The 23,954-nt window shown below is 56.3% G+C and overlaps 1 protein-coding gene across 2 annotated transcripts; it reads left to right on the top strand.

The window, feature by feature from the left end:
- The first annotated feature begins 5,816 nt into the window (after positions 1-5,816).
- Positions 5,817-23,727, top strand: FADS3 (fatty acid desaturase 3). Of its 2 annotated transcripts, none has more exons than XM_025358099.1 (12): positions 5,817-6,243; positions 17,151-17,261; positions 17,793-17,990; positions 18,456-18,557; positions 18,672-18,794; positions 19,092-19,152; positions 19,721-19,797; positions 20,314-20,411; positions 20,821-20,917; positions 21,091-21,170; positions 21,278-21,430; positions 23,388-23,727. In XM_025358099.1, the coding sequence occupies exons 1-12, from the start codon at positions 6,031-6,033 to the stop codon at positions 23,437-23,439; spliced, it is 1,365 nt and encodes a 454-aa protein (XP_025213884.1). In that variant the 5' UTR covers positions 5,817-6,030; the 3' UTR covers positions 23,440-23,727. The 2 variants fall into 2 exon arrangements, with proteins under 2 accessions (XP_025213884.1, XP_025213885.1); XM_025358100.1 differs by having other exon boundaries at positions 21,305-21,430.
- Positions 23,728-23,954: the final 227 nt, after the last annotated feature.

Consider the following 23,954-nt stretch of genomic DNA (forward strand, 5'->3'; position numbering starts at 1 on the left):
GCCAGGACCTCTGAGGACCCGGAGTGGGGCTGGGAAGGTGTCTTGTGGTGGCTGAGCCCCTCCCGACCTGTAGGGATGTGGGCCCAGGCCAGTAGGTGCCTTCCTGGGGTGGCGGAGAGCACAGCAGCTTCTGAGTCGGATCAGTGTGTACTGGGCTGGTGACACCTTGTGGGGACTTCCCTATTGGCCTGAGGCTTTGGTGCCACTCAGCTGGTAGGTCAGGCTGGCTATGGACTGGCCGGGACCGCATGAAGCCCTCCACCCATGCTGGGGACACCTGTGCTTGAGCTGAAAATGTCCGGGGGAAGACTGGCAATCACAAAACATACCAGAACATGCACAGTCAGATGGAGGAGAGGAAAGCAGGCAGGCAAAGGGGAGGGTGTCAGAAAAGGGCACAAGAGGCTGTGTTCACTGCTGTGATCCCCACAGCCTCTCTTGAGTGGCAGTCACTTTCTTTCCTCTCTGTCAGTCCTGGGTCAGCTGGAGGCCAAAGGAAGTTGGAAGTCTGGGCCCTGGAGCTGTCTAACCTACCCCCAGCTTCTGTGCTCTTGGCCCAGCCATACCCAAGACAGGAGACACCAGGCCACACTCCGGGAGCCAGGCAGATGGTCCCACACCCCAGACCCACGCTGCCTGCCCTGCAATGGCATAGCCTACTGTCAGACCCCAGGTGGGGTCATAAACAGAGAACTGAAATGCCTGAAGCATGGACGCACACTCTCAGCATCTCTCAACGAGAGCTAATAGCTGAGCACTGACTGGGCCAGGCATGATTCTAAAGCCTTTATTTATTTATTTATTTTTTTTTTTTTGAGACGGAGTCTCGCTCTGTCGCCCAGGCTGGAGTGCAGTGGCTGGATCTCAGCTCACTACAAGCTCCGCCTCCCGGGTTCCCGCCATTCTCCTGCCTCAGCCTCCCGAGTAGCTGGGACTACAGGCGCCCGCCACCTCGCCCGGCTAGTTTTTTGTATTTTTTAGTAGAGACGGGGTTTCACCGTGTTAGCCAGGATGGTCTCGATCTCCTGACCTCGTGATCCGCCCGTCTCGGCCTCCCAAAGTGCTGGGATTACAGGCTTGAGCCACAAAGCCTTTAAATGGTCTAATTCATTTCATCCTCACAGCAACCTTATAAAGTACTATTCTCCCATTTTGTAGATGAGTAGAATGAGGCACACAGAAGTGACACAGAGGAAATGATGGCCCCGGGATAGGAATCATGAGCCCAGCCCTGGAGCCCACAGTATGAACCAGCATCCTGGATGCCCTTTCCTAGACACCTGCAATGTGCTTAGAGGTGGCTGGGGAGGGTTAGCTGACATCAACCACGAGGGAATTGTTCCTTTTGAATGGATTTTCTAGATAACCCACTTGGGCCTCTCTGGGTACCCCTGGCACGTGTGAACATTTTAACCCTCTTTGGCCCCCTCTTCAAACCTAGCAACAACTTTGGCCTCTGAGGATGGAGGCACGGAGCCGAGACCAGCTGCGCACTGGTATGCTTCACTCCTGCAGGATGCTTTCCAGTCTGCCAAGCCTGTCCTGATGGAACTCCTGCCGGGGCTGTGCACCTGGGCAAAGTCGCTCCTCTCTGGGCTTCAGTTTCCTCACCAGTGAGTTGGAAAGATAGGACTAAATGGCTTTCGCAGCCTCCTTGCCCTTTTCATTTTATTATGGTAAAAAACCCGTAACTTGTACTACCTTAACTCTTTTTTTTTTTTTTATTGTTGTTGTTGTTTTTTTTGTTTTGTTTTGTTTTGAGATGGAGTCTCACTCTGTCACCCAGGCTGGAATGCAGTGGTGCAATCTCGGCTCACTGCAACCTCCGCCTCCTGGGTTCAAGCGATTTTCCTGCCTCAGCCTCTCAAGTAGCTGGGTCTTCAGGTGCACCACTATGCCCAGCTAATGTTTTGTGTGTGAATTTTTTTTTTTTTTTTTTTTTTTTTTAGTAAAGACGGGGTTTCACCATGTTGGCCAGGCTGGTCTCGAACTCCTGACCTCAAGTGATCCTCCCGCCTCAGCCTCCCACATTGCTGGGATTACAGGTGTGAGCCACTGTGCCCTGCCTTCCCTTAACCATTTTTAAGTGTATAGTTCAGTAGTGCTAAGTCCATTTACAGTGTTCTGAAATATCTCCAGAACATTTTCATTTCACAAAACTGAGACTCTATACCCATTAATCAACCCTCTATTTCTACCTCCTCCCACACCAGGCAACCCCCATTCTACTTTCTATGAATTTCACTGCACGAGGGCCCTCATTTAAGTGGATGATACAGTATTTGTCCTCTCGTGACTGGCTCCTTTCACTTCACATCGTCATATCCTCAGTGCCCATCTGTTGTAGCATGTGACAGGATTTCCTTCCTTTTTAAGACTGAATAATATTCCATTGTATGCGTAGACCACGTTTTATTTTTTATTATTTATTTATTATTATTATTTTTTTGGAGATGGAGTTTCGTTCTTGTTGCCCAGGCTGGAGTGCAGTGGCGTGATCTCAGCTCACCGCAACCTCCACCTCCTGGGTTCAAGCAATTCTCCTGCCTCAGCCTCCTGAGGAGCTGGGATTACAGGCATGTGCCACCATGCCCGGCTAATTTTTGTATTTTTAGTAGAGACGAGGTTTCTCCATGTTGGCCAGGCTGGTCTCAAACTCGTGACCTCAGATGATCCGCTCGCCTCAGCCTCCCAAAGTGCTGGGATTACAGGCGTGAGCCACCGCGCCTGGCCTGACCACATTTTATTTATCCAGCATCTGTGGATGGACAGTTGTGCTGCCTCTATCTGTTGGCCATTGTGAATAATGCTGCTAAGAACATAGATGTACAAATATCTCCTTAAGACTCTGCTTTCAGTTCTTTTGGGTATATGCCCAGAAGTGGAATTGCTGAATCATAGGGTAGTTTTATCTTTATTTTTTAAAGGCATTTTCATACTCTTTTCTATAGTTGGCTGTAGCACTTCACATTCCTACCAACCATGTACAAGGTTCTGCATCATTGCCAACATGTGTGATTTTGTTTATTTTTTGAGACGAGGTCTCCCTCTGTCGCCCAGGCTGGAGTACAGTGGCATGATCTCGGTGCAGTACAACCTCTGCTTCCCGGGCACAAGCGATCCTCCTACCTCAGCCTCCTAAGTAGCTGGGACTACAGATGCATGCACCACCATGCCCCGCTAGTTTTCGTATTTTTTTGTAGAAATGGGGTTTTGTCACGTTGCCCAGGCTAGTCTCGAACTCCTAGGCTCAAGAGATCTGCTCACCCCGGCCTCCCAAAGTGCTGGGATGCCTGGCATGATTTTTTCTTTTTTTTTTTTTTTTTTTTTTTTTTGAGACGGAGTCTCGCTCTGCCGCCCAGGCTGGAGTGCAGTGGCCGGATCTCAGCTCACTGCAAGCTCCGCCTCCCAGGTTCACGCCATTCTCCTGCCTCAGCCTCCCGAGTAGCTGGGACTACAGGCGCCCGCCACCTCGCCCGGCTAGTTTTCTGTATTTTTTAGTAGAGACGGGGTTTCACCGTGTCGGCAGGATGGTCTTGATCTCCTGACCTCGTGATCCGCCCGTCTCGGCCTCCCAAAGTGCTGGGATTACAGGCTTGAGCCACCGCGCCCGGCCGATTTTTTCATTTATGTATTTATTTATTTAGTAAAGACAGGGTTCCTGCTATGTTGCCGAGGCTTGTCTTGAACTCCAGCACTCAAGCAATCCTCCTGCCTCGGCCTCCCAAAATGGTGGGATTCGAGGCCTTTTTATTTTTTACAGGAGCCCTCCTAACAAGCGTGAGGCGGTATTTCATTGTGGTTTCATTTGCAGCTCTCTGATGGTTAGCAGTGCTGAGCGCCTTTTCCTGTGCGTTGGCCCTTTGTGTGCAGCTCCTCTTTCCTGAGGAGCATTCTGAGGAGCTCCGCCTGGCCTCCACAGTGATCCCTTCAAGGAGGACTTGGCCAACAGGGCTGTGGTCCCTGCCCTCACTCACAGCTCTTGCACGATTCTGTGGCCCCCTCCTTCATCTTCCCCATCTCTTCTGGGGGCAGCTGGGGAAAGTGGAGGTTCTAACCTATCACAGCCCCCAACCACCTCACACACAGGGGCTGAGACCAGGCCAGGGCTGGCCCCGGAGAAGGAGCCCCTGGGATGGCCGCCTCTGACCACTAAGGGCTGCTGAAGGTGGGGCCAGGGCCATGCCCCCAGTGGATGGGGCTGGATTTTGGTGCAGGGGATGCATTCCTCCAAGAGTCTGCCTTCTCCATTCCTGTGCTGTGTGAACATGGCGGGGACCAGGGCCACCAGCCATGCTCTTGCACCCGCACACACATGTGCCAGGTTGGGGTTCCAGGATATGGTCAGTGGGTGCCTCAGTGGAGAGGGGTCCAGGCAGCCCCGGTGCCTGATGACATCATGCACCTTGCTGGATGTCCTGACAAGCAAAGGCAGGAGCTCCTGGTACCAGGGAGACCTCAGAGGCCCCCTCTGCCCTTCTGGGGATACTGGTCCTCTTTAGACCAAGACAAAATATTAGCTTATCAGAGAAATATACTTAGGGTTTTCTAAGTGCATTTCCCCAACCAGCCAGTCAGCTATCGCCTGTGAACTGGCCATGTAAATCTCTGCCTCCACACCAGACCCACCGATTGACCCCCGGGGTGGTTCTGCTGGAAGCCTTTCAGGTGGTTCTGATGGAAGTCTGACGACCAGTGCTCTGGAAGTAACCTTAGCCTGATTTGAATTCCTTGTTGGTGTGAACGCTTAACTTTTAGGAACAGGTATATTTATCACAAAGAAATCCAAAGCAATAGGGGAGGTACCTACACTTTCAAAAGGACTTGAATTTATGTAAATTTAAAAAGGGGGTGGGGCTCAGGTGCAGTGGCTCATGCCTGTAATCCCAGCATTTTGGGAGGCCGAGGCAGGAGGGTCACTTGAGTCCAGGAGCTCGAGACCAGCCTGGGCAACATGACAAGACCTCATTTCTACAAAAATAAAATAACACCAAAAATTAGCCGGGTATGATGGCGCGCGCCTGTGGTCCCAGCTACTCCTGAGGCTGAGGTGAGGGTATCTCCTGAGCTCAGGATGTGGAGGCTGCAGTGAGCTGAGATCATGCCACTACACTGCAGCCTGGGCGACAGAGTGAGACCCCTGTCTCAAAACAAAAAAACAGAGGCGTGGGGAAGCAGTAACAAGCACAGGTGTCCTCAGCCCGTGGATGGCAGCGCCCACCTCCACCCGCCAGTGCCCTCCTGCTCCCCTTCCTCCCCCCTGGCCACCCCTGGGCATTCCCAGCCCTGCAGCGCCGACGCTGGCGGGGAGGCCACCCGCCCCCAGCTGAGGGCTCCGCGATAGCTGCATTGGCGGTGGGGGTCCCGCAGACTTTGGGGCCCATGGTTTGAAGGCTGTTCACAGGCACCCCGAGACAGCATCCCCCCTCCGGGCGCACTGGATTTGACATTGCAGGACGCGCTGCTGGAAGCCCCCCAGGCCGCGCAGCTCACAGACCCGGACTCCGCCTCGGGTTCCCGAGGGCGCGGGGAGGCGCTGCGGGACGCCCAACAGGTGCGTGTTATGTCCCCAGGCCCCGCGCTCCGGGCGGAGTAGAGAGCTCGGGAGCCCGCAGCCCGGGGAAAGGGGGCGGGACGGTGCCCTGGGGCAGGGCTGGGTGGCGGCCACCGTCCTCCCGGGCGGGGCGGGCCGCCTCGACGCCGCCCTCCCGGGCGGCCAATGGAGGCCGAGGCCCCGCGCCTGGATTGGAGCGGGCGCGGGGGGTCAGCCAGCCTCGGGGGCCGGGGCCTGGCCGGGGGCGGGGGGCAGGCGAGGCGAGGCGGGCGCCGTCCGCGCGGTTATAAGGCGGGGAGTTCCCTGCGCCGCGAGCCGGGAGGCGCACGCTCGCTCGTACGGCGGCCGCGGCGGCAGGGCGGGGCCGGAGCAGCGGGCGGCGGCGGAGGCGGCCCCCGGGAGCGCTCCTCGCTTCCCTCGGGGTCTCGCTCGGACCTCGGCCACCGCCTGGGATCCCCAGGACTCGTGCGTGCAGCATGGGCGGCGTCGGGGAGCCCGGTCCACGGGAGGGATCCGCGCAGCCGGGGGCACCGCTGCCCACCTTCTCCTGGGAGCAGATCCGCGCGCACGACCAGCCCGGCGACAAGTGGCTGGTCATCGAGCGCCGCGTCTACGACATCAGCCGCTGGGCACAGCGGCACCCAGGGGGCAGCCGCCTCATCGGCCACCACGGCGCTGAGGACGCCACGGTAAGGAAGCCGTAAGGAAGCCACCCACCGGCGGGTGGAGCCTGGAGCTCGGTCGTGGGCGTGATGTCCCGCTCCACCTGTGGGGCCTTAGCATCCTCCCTCCCCTCGCTGACCTTTGACCTCCACGCCGGGACCCAGAGTTGGGGTGGACTAGCCAGGGTCAGATGTGGGGTAGGGAGGCCAGTGCCCTGTGTGGAGGACCCGCAGCTGTCCACGGAGCAGGTCTGCGGGGGAGGAGGGGGCCTCAGAGGTGGGTGTGTCATGCTGCAGAGCCTGTCCTCGGTGAGGGGCTGCCCTGTTGCTCGCAGGTCCCTATTTCAGTTCTGCGTCCCCATGCTGGGTGCTTGCTGAGTGCTAGGGGTGGGGCAGGGCAGGGTCCTCAGGGGCCGGTAAGGAGCTGCCATTAGAGGCTGGGGGCTGGGCCGGCCTGAGGTCTGTGGCTTTCCCAAGAGCTTCTGTAAAGGGCTCAGGGACAGTGACTCACCTCTTCGGGCTAGCAGCTGCACGTGGGAGGGCTTTGCCAGCCAGGCTGGGTGGGCCTCTCCGGGAAGCACAGTCACCCCAGGAACAGGCTGGCCCCTGGGGACCCCAACTTCCCAACCCCAGCCCCTGTCTAGACAGGGAGGGATGTAGCCTGGTCCCAGGGTACTGTCTGGCTGGAGTCCGGTGGTGGAGCAGCCGGACCAGCCCCTTTTCCTCAGTTCCCCACCTGGATAATAGGGGTTGGGGCCACGATGCCCTGTCCTGACCATCCAAATTCCTAGGTTGGCCACACTGAGTATCAGGAAGGTCTTCAAGACCCGAGACATGAATTCTGAATGCTGGCGCTTTGGGCAGCAGAGGAGATTCTGTCCGGTCCTGGGACTATCGGTGTCCGTCTTGCCAGGGCCACCTGCTCTCTGCTGATTGCCATCTCCAGCACATTGTACAATCTTCACTGGACTCTTTGAGGAAGAAAGCCCCTCTTTTCCCCTCCACACCATGAGGCTGAGGAGTGAGAATAAGAATCCTCCTGAAATTCTAAAAAAAAAAAAAAAAAAAAAGAGAGAAAGCCTTATCCCTGGGTGCTCAGGGGCCAGACGCTGGCCCGAGGGGACAGCACAGCCGTGGGATGAAGCAGCCCAGGGGCAGTGTTTGAGTGTGCAGGTGTTTGCATGTCTGCGTGAGTGTGGGGGTGTGTGCCTGCCTTTCTGCCAGGGCATGGCGAGATGAGGGGCACGGCTTCTCCCCACTGGCCTGGCTGAGCCCTGGCCTCCCTTCAAGGAGTCTTGTGGATGCCTGCTCTGGTCTGTTTTAAAAAAATATGTTTTATTTATCATTTATTATTTGTTTAAAAATAGAGACAGAGTCTCACTATGTTGCTCAGGTTGGACTCAAAGTCCTGGGTTCAAGCATTCCTCCTGCCTCAGCCTTCCAAAGTTCTGGGATTAAAGGCATGAGCAACCACTCCCGGCCTGCTCTGGTCTTTTGTAACCTGGAGGACAGTATAGATACAGAAAACTTTACTCCCCGCACCCCCCACCAACCGCTGGAGAGAGAGGAGTCTTGCTCTGTCACCCGGACTGGAGTGCAATGGCGCCATCTTGGCTCACTGCAACCTCCACCTCCCAGGTTCAAGTGATTCTCCTGCCTCAGGCTCTGAGTAGCTGGGATTACGGGCACGTGCCACCATGTCTGGCGTATTGTATTTTTAGTAGAGATGGGGTTTCACCATGTTGGCCAAGCTGGTCTTGAACTCCTGACCTCGTGATCCACCCACCTCCGCCTCCCAAAGTGCTGGGATTACAGGCGTGAGCCACCACGCCCGGCCGGGATATAGAAAGCTTTTATTTCATCACTCTTTCCTGCCTGATGCCAGGCCCATGCTGGGGTTCCTCCCAAGTGGAATTACTGACTTAACATTTAGCTTGGGATGCTGAGACTTCCATCACACAGTTTTCTCATTGATTCGCAGCCAAGAATATCTGTTTTAAAAACGTCTCAGGCCGGGAGCGGTGGCTCACGCCTGTAATCCCAGCACTTTGGGAGGCTGAGGTGGGCAGATCACCTGAGGTCGGGAGTTTGAGACCAGCCTGACCAACAGCCAGGCATGGTGGCGCATGCCTGTAATCCCAGCACTTTGGGAGGCTGAGGCAGGAGAATCCCTTGAACCCAGGAGACGGAGGTTCCGGTGCGCCGAGGTCGCGCCATTGCACTTGGGCAACAAGAGCGAAACTCTGTCTCAAACGAACAAACAAATAAACAAAAAATATCTCTCTGCTCCTTGGGGCTGGGTCCCAGCTCTGCTGTTGGAGGCGCTGAGTGACCCTGAAGCAAAGCAGGCATGTCACGCCTCTGTGCCTCAGTTTACTCATCTGTAAAGTGGGGCGAGCTGGGGCAGACAGTGAGCTGGCTGAGGGCAGGATCATGTCTTCTCAAGTCCGTGGCCCAGGGCTGCCATGTAGTAGTTTGTATTCGGTAAATGCTGCTGGCCCCTAAGTATGACTGTGCCCTGCAAACTGCAGTGTATGGTGGGACAGCCCTGCACGGCTACCCCTTTCCTGGGTGTCCTTAGCTGGTTTCGGTCCTATCTGTAGTAGGAAGGGAACACTTTAGGCTGTCTCTTAGCTCCCTCAAGGCCCCACAGCCTGGACTAGAGTTGCCAGAAACACTTGGTCCAATCAGGACAAAGGGACTGAGGTTGCTGGGGCGGAGCAATCAGCCTTTGTCCATGACGAATCCTCAGGGCAGACCAGGGGTTGGGCCAGCCCAGTGCCCTGGGTAGTTGAGCCCAGGCCCCAGGCATCCCATCCTGGGCGGTGGCCTCAGGTGGAGGTGGGGCAGCCAGTTGCCAGGGCTGTGTTCCGGCCGTCACCTCTCACCAGCCCCGGCTGCCCATCAGCTGTTCTCATGTCCAGGCAATGAAGCCTTCCTGCCAGGAAATTCCCAGAGTTTCTATGCCATGAAGTCAGCCTGTGACCATCTTGGGACACAAGGCCGGGTGCCCTGGGGAGAGTACTCTGGGCCCTTGGCCAGGTTTGTCTGAGAGTCATAGGCAGCCTGATACTAGTGGAGCCAGCCAGGGAGATGAGGCCCAGCCGCTGCTGGCCATAAGTATACAAGGGCCATGTGCTGAGCGCCTACTGTGTGCCAGGTTTTGAATTCAGTACTTGATTTATTGAAACTGTCTCTTTTAATCCTCAAAGTGCCCCTATGAGGCAGGTGCCATTTGTTGTTATTGCCACTTGACAGATGAGAAAACAAAGGCTCAGAGAGGCAGAGTGGCTTGAAATTCAGTGATTGGTCCGGGATTTGAATCCACAGCCATGTTCTTAAGTGCATGCTATGCTGCCACCTAGCCTGTTTATTTCCAGCACTCATTCGTTCTTCAATGATTGACTCATTAAATCCATCAGTGAGCATCTTCTCTGTGTCACGTACGGTTCTCACCTCTGAAGATGTAGCTGTGAGCAAAACTTCTACAGGGAATGAGTTCACAGCAGAGGGATCAGCTAGAGCAAAGGCTCAGAAGTGGGACCGTGTGTCCTGTGTTCCAGGAATACAGTGTGGCTGCAGCAGAGAGCAGTGGAGAGAGAGCCTGGCAGTGAGGTCTAGAGGCAGCCGGGCTGGCTCATGCTGGATGTTTGTGTCCTCGGAAGGACTTTGGCTTTATTCTAAAGAGGATGGGGAGCCTCAGAGAGCAGAGCAGGGAAGCCTGGGGAGTCTGATGGACATTTAAAAGGATCCTTAATGGAGAGAGCGAAGGCAGAGCCTTCCAGAAGGGCAAGAGAAGGGAGGATGGAGACCTGCCCTCCCCCAGGGGAGACCACTTAGAAGAGGTAGAGTGTGGCCAGGGCAGAGAGCAGGAGAGGCTGTGGACACAGGCACACTGGTCCAGTGCGAGCCATTAGACATTAGATTTAGCTGCATGTTGTCTTTAGAGAGGGAGCCAGCCTGGCCTCGCTCTATGATCTTGGACACATCCTTTCACTTCTGTTTCTCAGTTTCCCCATTAGTGTGATGAGGATGAGAATGCTTGTGTCCTGGGCACACTGTGAGGGTGGTGCTGGGCCTGGGTGCCTGGTTACCATGGGCAACAAAGCTGTATTCATGGGTGTGGTGAACGCATTGCCCACAGCTCCTCAGGGCAGACGGGTTTCCCAGCAGCCCCTGGTGCCCTTTCGGCTGAAGCCCTAACTGGGAAAATCCAAGTTCCAGCAGACCCCTGAGCCCTCTGCCTTCAGGCCCTCCTTCTAGGCGGTCCTCTGAGCCTGGCCTGAGCTGGAGGAGGTAGTGGCCAGTGCTGCGCCGGAGGCTGCATCATAGTAATTGCAGCCAACAGTTATTGACTAGGCACTGTTCTGAGGGGTTTAGATGTGGTAACTGATTGAATTCGCCTAACAACTTTATGAGGTAAGTCCTATTGTTAACCCATTTTGTAGATGAGAAAGAGTTTGAAACTGGGTGGTATAATGGAACCTTCTTGGGACCCTTGAAGGACCCTTCGTACTTGGGCCATGAGGGTAGGGTTTGTGTCTGGGTGGGAGCTGGGGAGGGACAGGACTAGGACCGGGCAGATTTGAGGACACGGGAGTTGGGGGGGGTGGCTCCAGAGCCACTCCACTCCCTCCTACCATACTGACTGCCTTGAAAGTCCCCTAATGGCCACTCCCATGAAGTGGGACTGCTCTGGGCCTCTTGCAGGCATTTTCTGCAAGGCCACCGCCCACCCAGGCCCCTTCCCCAGAGGAGTTGCAGTGCCCTGCCCCTTCCTTGTGGAAGAGTTGGCGTCAGCAGGATACTGCCCCTGGGCGTCCCTCTTGGTCTCTTCCTGCGGGTTTCTGATGAAACAGCCAGGCTCCAGTAGTGGAGCCAGAGGTCAGTGGTGGAGAGAGGACCAGGAGCCAGAGGGTATAGCTGCTTTGGGGCTACTGTGGGGTCAGGGACACCTGTGAGGCCAAACATCCTGGCTGCAAAAGACTTCACATATATGCCCACCCTTCGCCAGGACATTGAGGGGTGCTGGGGGACAGGGATGGCTTCTTGGGGACGTCTGCTTTCGAGTTGGGCTCCGCTACACAGGCCAAATTTGGATGTCCCATGTTTAGAGCTGTTTCTTTTGGCCCTTTTTGGGCCTCAGTTTCCTCATCTGTAAAATGGGATATTGATAGTGCTTATGGAGCATGGTGTGCTGGGCATGCTCCTGCTCTACCCACCCACCTGGGAGAGGAGAGAGGCAGGAATGTCCTGGGGGTGTCCTTTGAGGCATAGCCCTGTCACCCCAACCTCCTACAAAGGCATGAGAAGGCAGCGAGGACAGACCCCGACCACCTGAGCCCTCAGCAGCCCTGCCACACTCCCTGCTTCACCCCCTTCCTGACTGATCTGGAACATTCTGGATTCTTCTAGGGAGGTGACCAAAAATCCCTCCCTGCCCTGCTGTGTCTCTGGGGTGGAAGGAGGCTCCCAGCCCCTGCTCTATCCCAGCCTCAGGCTTGGCCAGGACTTAACAGGCAGGCAGAGAAGCAGCTTCTCCACTCTCTTCCCCGACACCTACAGGCCCCTCCTGCAGGCACTTACCTCTAAGTGGACTCTCAGGACGAGGCGCATCAGGGCTGCAGGGCTAGGAAAGAGCTGGGCTATGGAGCTCTTGCCAACCACCAGGCCCCTTCTAAGTGCTTTAATGCCACCGACTCCATCCTCCCAGCAGCCTTGTGAGATGGGGATTTGTGGTTCTCAGTTTACTGATGAGAAATACTGATGAGAGAGGGGTGTGGTCTTGACTGGGGCTCCCTAGCTCCTGGGTAGCAGCTCAGATTCCATCCTGGGCAGGCTGGCTCTGGGATCCCTCCCCTTACCAGCTGCTGTGTGGGCTTCATGGTGGGGCTGGGGCAGGGCATGAGCTCTTGGGACCAACTGAGCCACTCTAGGCTTCCAGGGACCAAGGCCAGGCCGAGTTGTCCCTGTGTCCTGAAGGAGCATGAACATCACAGAAGATAGGCCTGGGTTCGAATCCCAGCTCTGCCACTACTAACTGTGACCGGGGCAGATGTCCCTTCCCGCTGAGCCTTCATTTCCTCACCAGCAAAATGGTTCGTGCCCCTGCTGGGGGCTGTGGAGGGTTGGCTCTTGTTTACTTGTTCATACCTGCTGTTGAGCAGCTGCTCTGTGCCGGCCTCTGAGGATGCCACTGTGAACAGAGCCGGTCGCTGCCAGAAGTTTGTGTTTAGGGGTGCCGTGTTGATTCCAGCGCTTTCACCCACCTCTGCTTCGGTACCCAGTGAAAGACCTCAAGTACCGCTTTCCCCTCACTTGGGTGTGTGTGGGGGTTGGGGGGACAGGGCTTGGTGCACATACCCCTGGGTGCACTTAGGGTGGGTGAGGGTGGGACCTCCCACAGTTCCCTGAGGCTCCATTGATGAGGCCCAAGAACCAACCACCCTCCTGCCCCCGCAGCCCACGCTCCCAGCAGCTGGCCCTTGGCTTCTTGAGATAGTGACTGGCCTCATGGCAAGGACCCCCGCACCCCACCTAGGAAAACTGCTGCCTCCCCTCTGGTCCAGGAGTGGCCACAAGCACAGTTTTTCATTTTTTTCACTTTAAGTTCTGGGATACATGTGCAGAATGTGCAGGTCTGTTACATAGGTATACATGTGCCATGGTGGTTGGCTGCACCTGTCAACCCCTCATCTAGGTTTTAAGCTCCACATGCATTAGGCATTTGTCCTAATGTTCTCCCTTCCCTTGTCCCTCACCCCCCCAACAGGCCCCGGTGTGTGATTTGCCCCTCCCTGTGTCCATGTGTTCTCATTGTTCAGCTCCCACTTATGAGTGAGAAGAGACCTGGGCTGTGATCTAACCTCAGTCAAATGGAACTGTGTGACCTTGAAGAAGTAGCTTAACCTCTCTGAGTCTTAGTTTCTGTGTGGCCCCCCCACCCATCCTTAAGGAGAGGCCCAGAGAGGACCAGGTCACATGACCTCAGCCAGTTCCAGAAAAGGCTGTTTGCTGGTCTGTCAGGTTTCAGCCTGAGTCCAGGCCCCTGCCCTACTCGCACTCCCTGACAGCATGAGAAGCACAGCCCTGGGGTGCCCACCCAGCCCTGAGAGCCCAGCCTGCTTCTCAGGGAACTGTCACAGCCCCACCTGTCCCTCCCCCAACTGGAGCCCTGTCAATGGCTTTGGGGTTCTCTGACACAGCCTTGAGGGGAATCATACCTCCCCTTATCATTGCAAGGGATAGATCTGGCTTGAAGACCCTTGGGTGGGCTTGGCTCTGTCCTCCCCGTCAGTGCCTCGACAGGGCTGGCCTGGGTGAATCAGGACCAACGGGAAAGGAGGCGAGAAGACCAGTTTGGACCCAAGATCCTCAGCTCAAGAAGGTGTCCCCCAGAACTGACACGGGATGAGAGAGGGAAGGGCTGGGAGGGAGGAGATTCTGGGGCCGCAGCCACAGCTAGCATGTTGTACCAGGTGCGTCTGTGCGTGCCGGCTGCATCTTTGCGTACCTTGTGTGCAAGGCTGTGTTTGGCTGAGTGTTCATGTGGGCCGTGATTGTGGGCATGTTTCTGAGTGATGCCAGCTGGGGTGGGCTGGTGGGTGTGTCTGCATGTGTGTGTGCATCTGGGGAGTCGCAAAGGAGAGAGAGAGACCCGGCATCACGCCAGCTCAGCCTGAAAAAGATAGGACATCCTGGCATGTGCTGCAACATGGATGGACCGTAAGGACACTGTGCTGAGTGAAACAAGCCAGAGGCAAAGGGACAAACGTGATTTCTCCCAGATGAGGTTCCTGGAGGAGGCAGATCTGTATGGACAGAAGGTAGCGTGGTGGTTGCCAGGGGCAGCGGGAGGAGAGAATGGAGAATTAGTATTTAATGGGGACCGAGTTTCAGTTGTGGAAGGTGAAAAGGTTCTGGAGCGGGATGATGGTGATGGTTGGGTAACACTGTGCATGCACTTAATACCACTGAGCTGTACACCTAAGCATGCTTACAATGGTGAATTTCATGTATATTTTACTACAATTGTTTAAAAATTGGCTGGGTGTGGTGGCTTACGCCTGTAATCCCAACACTTTAGGAGGCCAAGGCAGGAGGATTGCTTGAGCTCAGGAGTTCAACACCAGCCTGGGCAATATGGTGAAACCCCGACTCTACAAAATATATAAAAATTAGCCTGGTGTGGTGGTTTGTACCTGTAATCCCACCTACTCAGTAGGCTAAGGCACAAGAATCTCTTGAACCTGGGAGGCAGAGGTTACAGTAAGCTGAGATCACGCCACTGCCCCCCAGTCTGGGCGACAGAGCAAGACTCTGTCTCAAAAAATAAAAAATAAATTTAAAAATTAGAGGCTAGGTGTGGCTCACACCTGTAATCTCAGCACTTTGGGAAGCTGAGATGGGGGGGATCGCTTGAAGTCGGGTGTTTAAGACATACCTGTGCAACATAGTGAGATCCTGACTCTATTAAAAAAAACTCAAAAGTTAATGAGACACGGTGGCATGTGCCTGTAGTCCCAGCTGCTGGGGAGGCTGAGGTGGGAGGATCACTTACGACCAGGATTTCAATGCTGCAGTGAGCTGTGATTGCGCCACTGCACTCCAGCCTGGTGACAGAGCGAGGCCCTGTCTCAAATAAATTTTTCAGTGTTTTTGTGGGCTGGGCGTGGTGGTTCATTCCTGTAATTCCAACACTTTGGGAGGCTGAGGTGGGGTGGATTGCTTGAGCCCAGGAGTTTAAGACCAGGTGGGCAACATGGCAAACCTCATCTCTACAAAATAATTAAAAATTAGCTGGCCCCGGTGGTACGCACCTGTACCAACAACTACGGGAGAGGCTGAGGTGGGAGGATCACCTGAGCCCAGGAGGTTGAGGCTGCAGTGAGCCGTGATTGCACCACTGCACTCTAGCCTGGGCGATACAGCAAGACCCTGTCTCAAAAAAAAAAAAAAAAAGTCACCCAGTGGGGTCAGCAGAACCCCAAGAGTCTTCTTCCCTCCCAGCTTCCCTCCACAGGTAGCTGGGGGCCCAGACAGCTTCCTGGGGACCCCGCAGCCTTCCCTCTGCCCCTTTTTCTACGAGTTTTGCTGCCCCTGTTTCAGGATTCATGTCCAGAGGGGGTGAGATCTGCACTTATACAGCCCCTTCTCTGTGATGAAGGAGCCAAGTCAGCCCAGGTTATTCTAGAAGGGGCACCCTACCAGCCCCCCAGTCCGCATGCTGCCCTGGGCCTCTAAAAGCAGGCAAGGGGACCCCCAGCAGATCATGTCGGTGTTACCTCTTAGTGGGTGCTGGAGGGACCTGAAGTGCTTTCTTCCCCCAGGGTTGTAGGAGAATGTCCTGGCAGTGACTTCAGGGCCCAGCTGTCACTTCCGTTTTAACCTACACCAGCTGGTAGGCTCATTAGCAAGGGGACAATAGGAGGCCCCTGTCCTCAGTCAGCTTTCTGCAAAGGTGTTTCCTTTAGCAACCGGGAGGCCTCCCTTCTCCAGACCCGTGGAGACAACACCACCCAGCTGCTGGTTCTATAGTCGAGGCTGCTGTATGGCTCTGGCTAGCCCATTCAGAGAGAGACTCTGAAAGTACAAGGAAAATCATCAGTCCAAGAGCTGTGAGCAATTAGTGAGCCGATTACCATACCAAGACCACTGGCAGACCCAGAGGGCTACGGGAGCCCAGGTGTGAAGTTCAAGCTTGCTGTAGTACTTCTGGGGCCACTTCCTGGCTGGTCTCTTTCCCTGGCTGTTATCTTTCTCCTGGTCTGTCTTTTCCTCTCACCCTCTTTCTTTACTCTTTCTTCCTTCTCCTGCATTGTATTCCACCCCCATTCCAGCTATTACACAGAATTGCAAGAATGTTAGATTATTCATTTTATTTATTATTTTTTCTTTTTTGTAAAAACAGAGACAAGGTCTTACTATGTGGCCCGAGTGGGTCTTGAACTCCTAGCCTTAAGTAATTCTTGTGCCTCAGCCTCTTACAGTGCTGGGATTACAGATGTGAACCACCATGCCTGGCCCATTTTATTTACTTAAAAAAATTAGGCTGGGCACGGCGGCTCACGCCTATAATTCCAGCACTTTGGGAGGCAAAGGCGGGCAGATCACCTGAGGTCAGGAATTAAAGACCAGCTTGGCCACCTGGGGTCAGGAGTTTGAGACCAGCTACTTGGAAGGCTGAGACAGGAGAATCACTTGAACCCAGGAGGTAGAGGATGCAGTGAACTGAGATCGTGCCATTGCACGCCAGCCTGGGCAACAGAGCAAGACTCTGTCTCAAAAAAAAAAAAAAATTATATTTTCTACTCCTGCTTCCTGCTTTGTAAGTCAAATGAGTTTAACTGTTCAAGTGTCTTCCTTGCAAACCCCCAAGGACTCAATGTGTGTGGCTCTTGACTGATCCCCCCACCCCATGACCCAGTGATCCTCAGTTCCAAGTTTTCCCACGTACCCTTCACCCACTGCTTATGTTTGTAAAAACGGGGTGAATCAAATGTTTGTGACCGAGATCTTATTCTACATGCAGTGGAAACATGTATGACTTACAGAAAGCTTTTTAGAAAAGTAGAACCTTTCTTCGTGGTTCAAGAAATCGGAGTCTTCCACGGAGGTCTTTCTGTAAATCCAGAGCTGTAGATGTTTGACCATGTTCAGAGAGGGGCCCTTGTGCTGGGTAAAGCGGATGGAGCACAGCAGGCAATGGGTGAAAAGCAGGACAACCTGGGGCCCTGGGAGGACCAGGGAGGGCCCATGGGCAAGGCGGACCCACTTGGTCCCATGTCTTTGACTATTCATCAGCCGGCTGACTTTCTGTCCACCTGTCATCTGCTCTGCCCATCCATCCATGGTCCTTCCGCCCGTCTCTGCTGGCTGCTACTGTGCTACTCAGCTGTGTCTGTCTGTCTGCCTGACTGTCTGCTCTCCTTCAGGATGCCTTCCGTGCCTTCCATCAAGATCTCAATTTCGTGCGCAAGTTCCTACAGCCCCTGTTGATTGGAGAGCTGGCACCAGAGGAACCCAGCCAGGATGGACCCCTGAATGTGAGCAGGGCCCTAGGGGAGCCTCAGCCCCTGAGGGAGGGGGATGGCTGGAGGGCTGGGAGATATTGTCATATGGCCAGGAGCAGCTCCCTCGGCATTCGCCCAAGGGGATGCAGGGTCAGGGCTGGGCCTCCCCTCCCCTCCCAGGGGGCAGGCAGTTGAAAGTGAAGCTGTAGGGATGCCCTGAGAAGTCCAGGGCTTCAGATCTGGTTTAGCCAGGCACTCATTTGGATCCCGAGGCAAGCTCCCTCCCTCTTGTCACCTAGCATCCCCATCTACAAGGAGGATTTTAATGAGCTGGTTTCTCTCCTGGCTCTAGCGTCTTACCCGCCCCATACCTTCTGGGAGGGAGAGGAGGCTTCGCCACCAGCCAGTGCTCCAGCTCACACCCCGGGCTGGGTACTCTCGACACTTCATTCCCCTTTGCCTACACCCCTTGGGCCTGGTGCTGGGAGGAGTGACTGGGGCTCCAGGAGAATGGGGGTGGGGAGGAATTTCTTCCTTGGCTGATCGGCCCTTCTGCTATGGCAGGCACAGCTGGTCGAGGACTTCCGAGCCCTGCACCAGGCAGCCGAGGACATGAAGCTGTTTGATGCCAGTCCCACCTTCTTTGCTTTCCTACTGGGCCACATCCTGGCCATGGAGGTGCTGGCCTGGCTCCTCATCTACCTCCTGGGTCCTGGCTGGGTGCCCAGTGCCCTGGCCGCCTTCATCCTGGCCATCTCCCAGGTGACCCCGGCTCTGTGTTGCAGCCACCCTAACTGCCCAACAGACGTGGGCCCCCATGCACGCGGGCATTGTGAACATATTTGCTAAATGAACGAATGAACCTATGAAAGGATGAATGGATGAATAAACAGATGAATGAGTGAACAGCCTGAAGGCCCATCACGCATGTCTGTGGGTCAAGCTGCGTTCCAGATGAGCCGAGAAGTTCCTTCTTTAACAAATCCTGATCAAGCACAGGGCCACTGAGCCACAGGCTGCTGCCCTGCAGCTTCGTGACACTTACAAGCCCCCTCCACTTCCCTGGGACTCAGTTCTCACCTGTAAAAAGAGAACACTGGCCCACAAGGATCTTGAAATGGAGCATTAGCACAGGGGTACCCTGCAAGCTGAAAGGATTCGCTGGGGCCCCAGGCCCTGGCGGGCTCCGTCCTTCCCAACAGCTTCTGACCCTGCCTCTCTCCCCAGGCTCAGTCCTGGTGTCTGCAACATGATCTGGGCCATGCCTCCATCTTCAAGAAGTCCCGGTGGAACCATGTGGCCCAGAAGTTCGTGATGGGGCAGCTAAAGGTGAGGGTGGGGTGGGTGGGCAGCCAGGTGCTGAGTGGCGCTGGGTCTGCCCAAGTGTGTGGGCACAGAGTGGGGGGCACAGCCTGCTCCTGAGAGCCCCCTCCTCCTCCACAGGGCTTCTCTGCCCACTGGTGGAACTTCCGCCACTTCCAGCACCACGCCAAGCCCAACATCTTCCACAAAGACCCAGATGTGACGGTGGCGCCCGTCTTCCTACTGGGGGAGTCATCTGTCGAGGTGGGTGGGGAGGGACGTGGACACCCTCTGGCTGGGCCTGCAGCTGAGGGGGAACTGATGCACTGGGTCTCCACTCTGCCCCTGACCTAGCCCCTGATCTAGCCTCCACTCTGGCTGAACCAACCCCTGCCCCCACGTCTTTCCTTCCCACCTGCCGTAGCTGCTGGGGACGACCAGCCCAGTTGTTAGAATCTAGAATTGCCTTTGACCCTTGGCCCCAGCCAGCCCCGTGACCTTGCCCAGGAGAAGGAGGTGGCCTGGAGAGCTGCTGTCTCCAGCCACTGCCTGTCTCCACAGTATGGCAAGAAGAAACGCAGATACCTACCCTACAACCAGCAGCATCTGTACTTCTTCCTGAGTGAGTGTCCATCTGTCCTTCTGGTATGGGGGAGTGCTTGGGCCTGCACTGTCCTCCCTGCTGTCCTGGACCACTCCCCGCCACTTCCTGGGGCAGGGGCATGCCTGTCAAGTCTCCCTTGTCATGGCACCCTCCCAGCCTCTGCAGCCTGTACACTCTCCCAGCACCATGCCTTTGCCCCAGCTGTCTCTCTTGCCTGGGACACCTTGCAGTCATGGGCCATTACAGCCCTGCTGGGAGCCTCCCCAAGCCCCACGTAGAATTTCTTCCTGCCCTCACACTAGAGTGGTCTGGAGCCCTAGAATCTTTGGGCAGTTGTTGGGGTGGACAGAGCGAGGACTCAAGGCTGGCCCTGACCTGCGGTGAAGGGTGGTGGGAGGTGGTGGGGTAAGGGCAGCCTGAGGAGGCTTAGACACAGGGTCGGGAGTGATAGGGGTCATTCTAGCTGGACGTGACCAGCACCAACATCCCAGGGACATTCCTGGAGTAACAGAGCCCCTCACTCTGCGGCCCACCCACCTGGGCAGTCCAGCCCCACTCCTGAGCGCTCTCGTGCCTCTTCCTGCAGTCGGCCCGCCGCTGCTCACCCTGGTGAACTTTGAAGTGGAAAATCTGGCGTACATGCTGGTGTGCATGCAGTGGGCGGTGAGTGGGGTTGCCCAGGACCCCGGGCATACGGCTGCCGTGGCAGGAGGTGGTGCCTCGGGGGACAGTACCTGCCCATGAAGGCAAACAGGGTGCACATGTGCGTGCAACAGTGGGGCTCACATGTGTGCGCGCAGCAGGAGAGCGAGTGTGCCCGTCACCGTACATGTGTGTGGGGGTTGAGGAGTGGGGGGTGTGTGGGTCTCTCTCGGTGAGGGTGTCTTCCCAGGAGGAATTGCTGGGCCGACTCTGCCAGGCATCTGTGTTCCTGGCAGGGTCTTCCCCAACACACCCTGCATGGCACCTTTGTCGCTAAAGTCAGCCTCGTGAGCTGACAGGGCAAGGACCCTGTTCCTTTACTCAACTGAGAAAACCAGAGGGGGTGGTGGCCTGTCCTGGGCTCTGAGGCAAATCAGGCAGGAGGGTTGGATGCTGAGGTCCTCCTCCCACCCACCAGGCGTCCAGACCTCGGGGCGCCTGGAGACCTCTCGGTATTGCCTCTGCCCTCCTCTGCAGGATTTGCTCTGGGCCGCCAGCTTCTATGCCCGCTTCTTCTTATCCTACCTCCCCTTCTACGGTGTCCCTGGGGTGCTGCTCTTCTTTGTTGCTGTCAGGTATGGCAGGGGGTGGCGAGGTCACACACAGGCAACAGGTGACCCCACTGCACCCCCCAACCAGAGCTCCCCTTTCCCGGTCTGCAGAATGGGGCCAGTGGCACTACCTCCCTGGCTTGCTGGCGGAATCACGTGAACACAAGCGTGACAGGAGCCCAGGGTCAGTGGGTTTAGGGAGCGTGGCCTGGCTTGTAAGTGGCCCCGTGGGGGTCAGAGCTGCTCTGGGCTCAGCCTCACAGTGGACACTGCTTCATTCAGATTCTTTAAACACTGGCAAGGGGGCGGTGACCACACTCCTATTGTACAGATAAGGAAGTCGAGGCCACTTGGAGACAGCTGCCCTCCAGCCTCCACTCAGGGTGCCTAAGTGGTGAGCTGGACCTAGGGCAGTGCCCGAGCCTCCCCACAGGGTCCTGGAGAGCCACTGGTTCGTGTGGATCACACAGATGAACCACATCCCCAAGGAGATCGGCCATGAGAAGCACCGGGACTGGGCCAGCTCTCAGGTGGGCAGCAGGGGTGGGGCTGGGTGGGGCCCATCCTGGGTGGGGTGGGGGATCCCCGCTAGGAGCCAACTGGCAAAGGAGGGATGAGGCCCTGACGGGGCCGCCAGGTGGGGGATGGCGGGGTCAGGGATCTGCAGCAGCTTTCTCACCTGTGCCCCGCCGGCTTCCGGCAGCTGGCAGCCACCTGCAACGTGGAGCCCTCACTTTTCACCAACTGGTTCAGCGGGCACCTCAACTTCCAGATCGAGCACCAGTGAGTGTGGGTGCTGGAGGCCAGTGGGAGGTGGGGAGTGGGTCCTGGGAGGGGTCCTGGGAGGGGACCCGTGGGTGGGGCCTGTCTCTGGAAGCCTCCCACTTCAGGTGCCAGCACACGCTCCCCACCCCCAGCCTCTTCCCCAGGATGCCGAGACACAACTACAGCCGGGTGGCCCCACTGGTCAAGTCACTGTGTGCCAAGCACGGCCTCAGCTACGAAGTGAAGCCCTTCCTCACTGCGCTGGTGGACATCGTCAGGTGAGGCCGCAGCCTGGCTCCTCTGCTTGGGTGGCTTCCCCAGGGCCTATGCCTGCCCTTGTCCAGGTCAGCCTCCTGCTGAGCCCCCGGGGCCCCTGAGCCTTTCTGTCCGTGTCCCATGCCCTTCCTCCCTTCCCCAGCCTTCATGCACACAGCGAGAATTTCTGGAGCACCTGCTGCAGACTCACAAACACAGCAGCGCCTGCGGTGAGCAGGTCTCTGCAAACCTGCCTCCAAAGGCTGAGGGAAAGAAGCTAACAGATCCAGTTTCTCAGAAAGAAACACTTAATAGGGATTTATAAACAGAAGCCATGTCTCAGGGCCGGGCGCGGTGGCTCATGCCTGTAATTCCAGTACTTGGGGAGGCTTAGGTGGGCGGATCACTTGAGGTCAGGAGTTTGAGACCAGCCTGGCCAACGTGGTGAAACCCTGTCTCTACTAAAAAAAATACAAAAATTAGCTGGGTGTGGTGGCGGGCACCTTTAATCCCAGCTACCTGGGAGGCTGAGGGAGGAGAATCATTTGAACCCGCAAGGCAGAGGTTGTTTATGAACTGAGATTACGCCACTGCGCTCCAGCCTGGGCGACAGAGCAAGACTGTCAAAAACAAACAAAAAACCGTATCTCAGGCAGCCAAGAGTTGGTACCTCCCCTCACATGCCCTCCAAAAAGAACCCTCTGTATAGCAAGCTTTTAGGGTGAGCCCCATGCAGGTGGTTCTTATGAACCTGGTGATCACTGGAGACAAGCGTCTACAGGAGGTTATCCATGCCATGAGCTTGGCATTCGGGGTCAAGCATCGGTTATCAGATTTGCTTGAAGATGGCATTGCCCTTGCCATTCGACAGGCTGTTTTCCTACAATCGGAGCAAAACAGGCTCCAGGGAGCTTCCTGCCCTCTTGGAGCTGATGTTCCTTCTAGCAGAGGAAAAGGCAAGCAGTTAAAATAACAAATAAGTACATTACAGGAGATGGGCAAAAGAACAATGAAGAGCCCCTCAGGGTGGAGACAGGGGAGGGGAGGGGGCGGCCAGGCAGGGGCTGCCGTTTTTAATAATGTGGCAGGGTGGGCGGTATTGACAGGCTGACCTGTGAGCAGGGACAGGGAGGAGGGGAGAGGCCGCGACGAGGGACGTTTAGGCAGAAAGCAGAAAGCGCTTGGCCCCGAATGCCAAGCTCATGGCATGGATAACCGAGGCGGGCATGCAGGCGCTCGGGGAAGGGACACGCCCGGCTTGCATCTTGGAAAGCTGCCCCTACTGGGAATGACTGATGGGCGGGAGTCGAAGTGGAAAAGTAGAGCAAAGGACACTGCAGCCATGCAGGCGAGGGGTGATGGGGCTCAGCCCTTGCGGTCACCTTGGAGGTGGGGAACAGAGGCCAGATTCCAGGTCTTTGCACACGCTGTTCCCCTTCCTTGGGTGCCCTTCCTTCCTATGCTGGGATTCAGACGCCCACTTCTCCTTCATGATCCCTCCCAGCCTGATGCTGTGAGCCCCTGCCATTTGGCACAGCCCTTTAGAGCGCCTGGCACAGGGCTTCCTAGCAGGTTGTTGACATTTCTGGCTCCACCGCCTAATATCAGGCCCAAGATGGGGTGGGCAGGTTCCACATCCTCTCTGTCCCTGGGTTGCAGTGCCCAGCAGGAGGAGGCAATGGAGAACTCGATGCAGGAGGGACAGGCCCACCCAGGCTCATGCCTGGACTTGGCTTTGGCTGCCCTCCAGCTCCCCTACCCCACACCCCTCTCCCCAGTCTAGATTCCATTCCAGAGAATGAGCATTCAGCTGTTCTCCCAACCCACCCTCCGGGCCCACATCCCTGCCTGCCCCCAGGGAAGGGAACCCACAGGGAATGGGGATATCTCCGCTCACACTTATCATGGGGGATACAGGGGTGTTACGATCTTGCAACTGAGATCCTAACACCCACCGCCACTGCCACCCCCACCTCCCAGATCCCTGAAGAAGTCTGGTGACATCTGGCTGGATGCCTACCTCCATCAGTGAAGGCAACACCCAGGCGGGCAGAGAAGGACTCAGGGCACCAGCAACCAAGCCAGCCCCTGGTGGGACCGACACCCCCACCCCTCCACTGGCCAGCCTGGCAGTGCCCTGCCTGCCCTCCTGGTACTGTGATCTTCCCCTCAGCCCCCTCACATGTGTATTCAGCAGCCCTACGGCCTTGGCTCTGAGCCTGATGGGACAGGGGTAGAGGGAAGGTGAGCGTAGCACATTTTCCTAGAGCAAGAATTGGGGGAAAGCTGTTATTTTTATATTAAAATGCATTCAGATGTATTATGGAGTGGAGTGGTGAATTTGCATGAGTTTTGAAGCTGGGGTCTGCCCAGACTCCCCAGCAGCATTCAGGCCCTCGGCCATCACTGTGTGTGTTGGGCTGGCGGCGGGGTGAGGGGGAGCGCTAAGGAGCTCCCTTCAGCTCTAGATGCTCTGGGCCTGGGAGCTCATGGCTGCCTGGACTCAGACCTGCCCGAGGGCCTATTCACTTCCTGCTCATGCTGGGC

The sequence above is a fragment of the Theropithecus gelada genome, chromosome 14 (genome assembly GCF_003255815.1).
Source record: "Theropithecus gelada isolate Dixy chromosome 14, Tgel_1.0, whole genome shotgun sequence".
NCBI classification, from domain to species: Eukaryota; Metazoa; Chordata; class Mammalia; order Primates; family Cercopithecidae; genus Theropithecus; species Theropithecus gelada.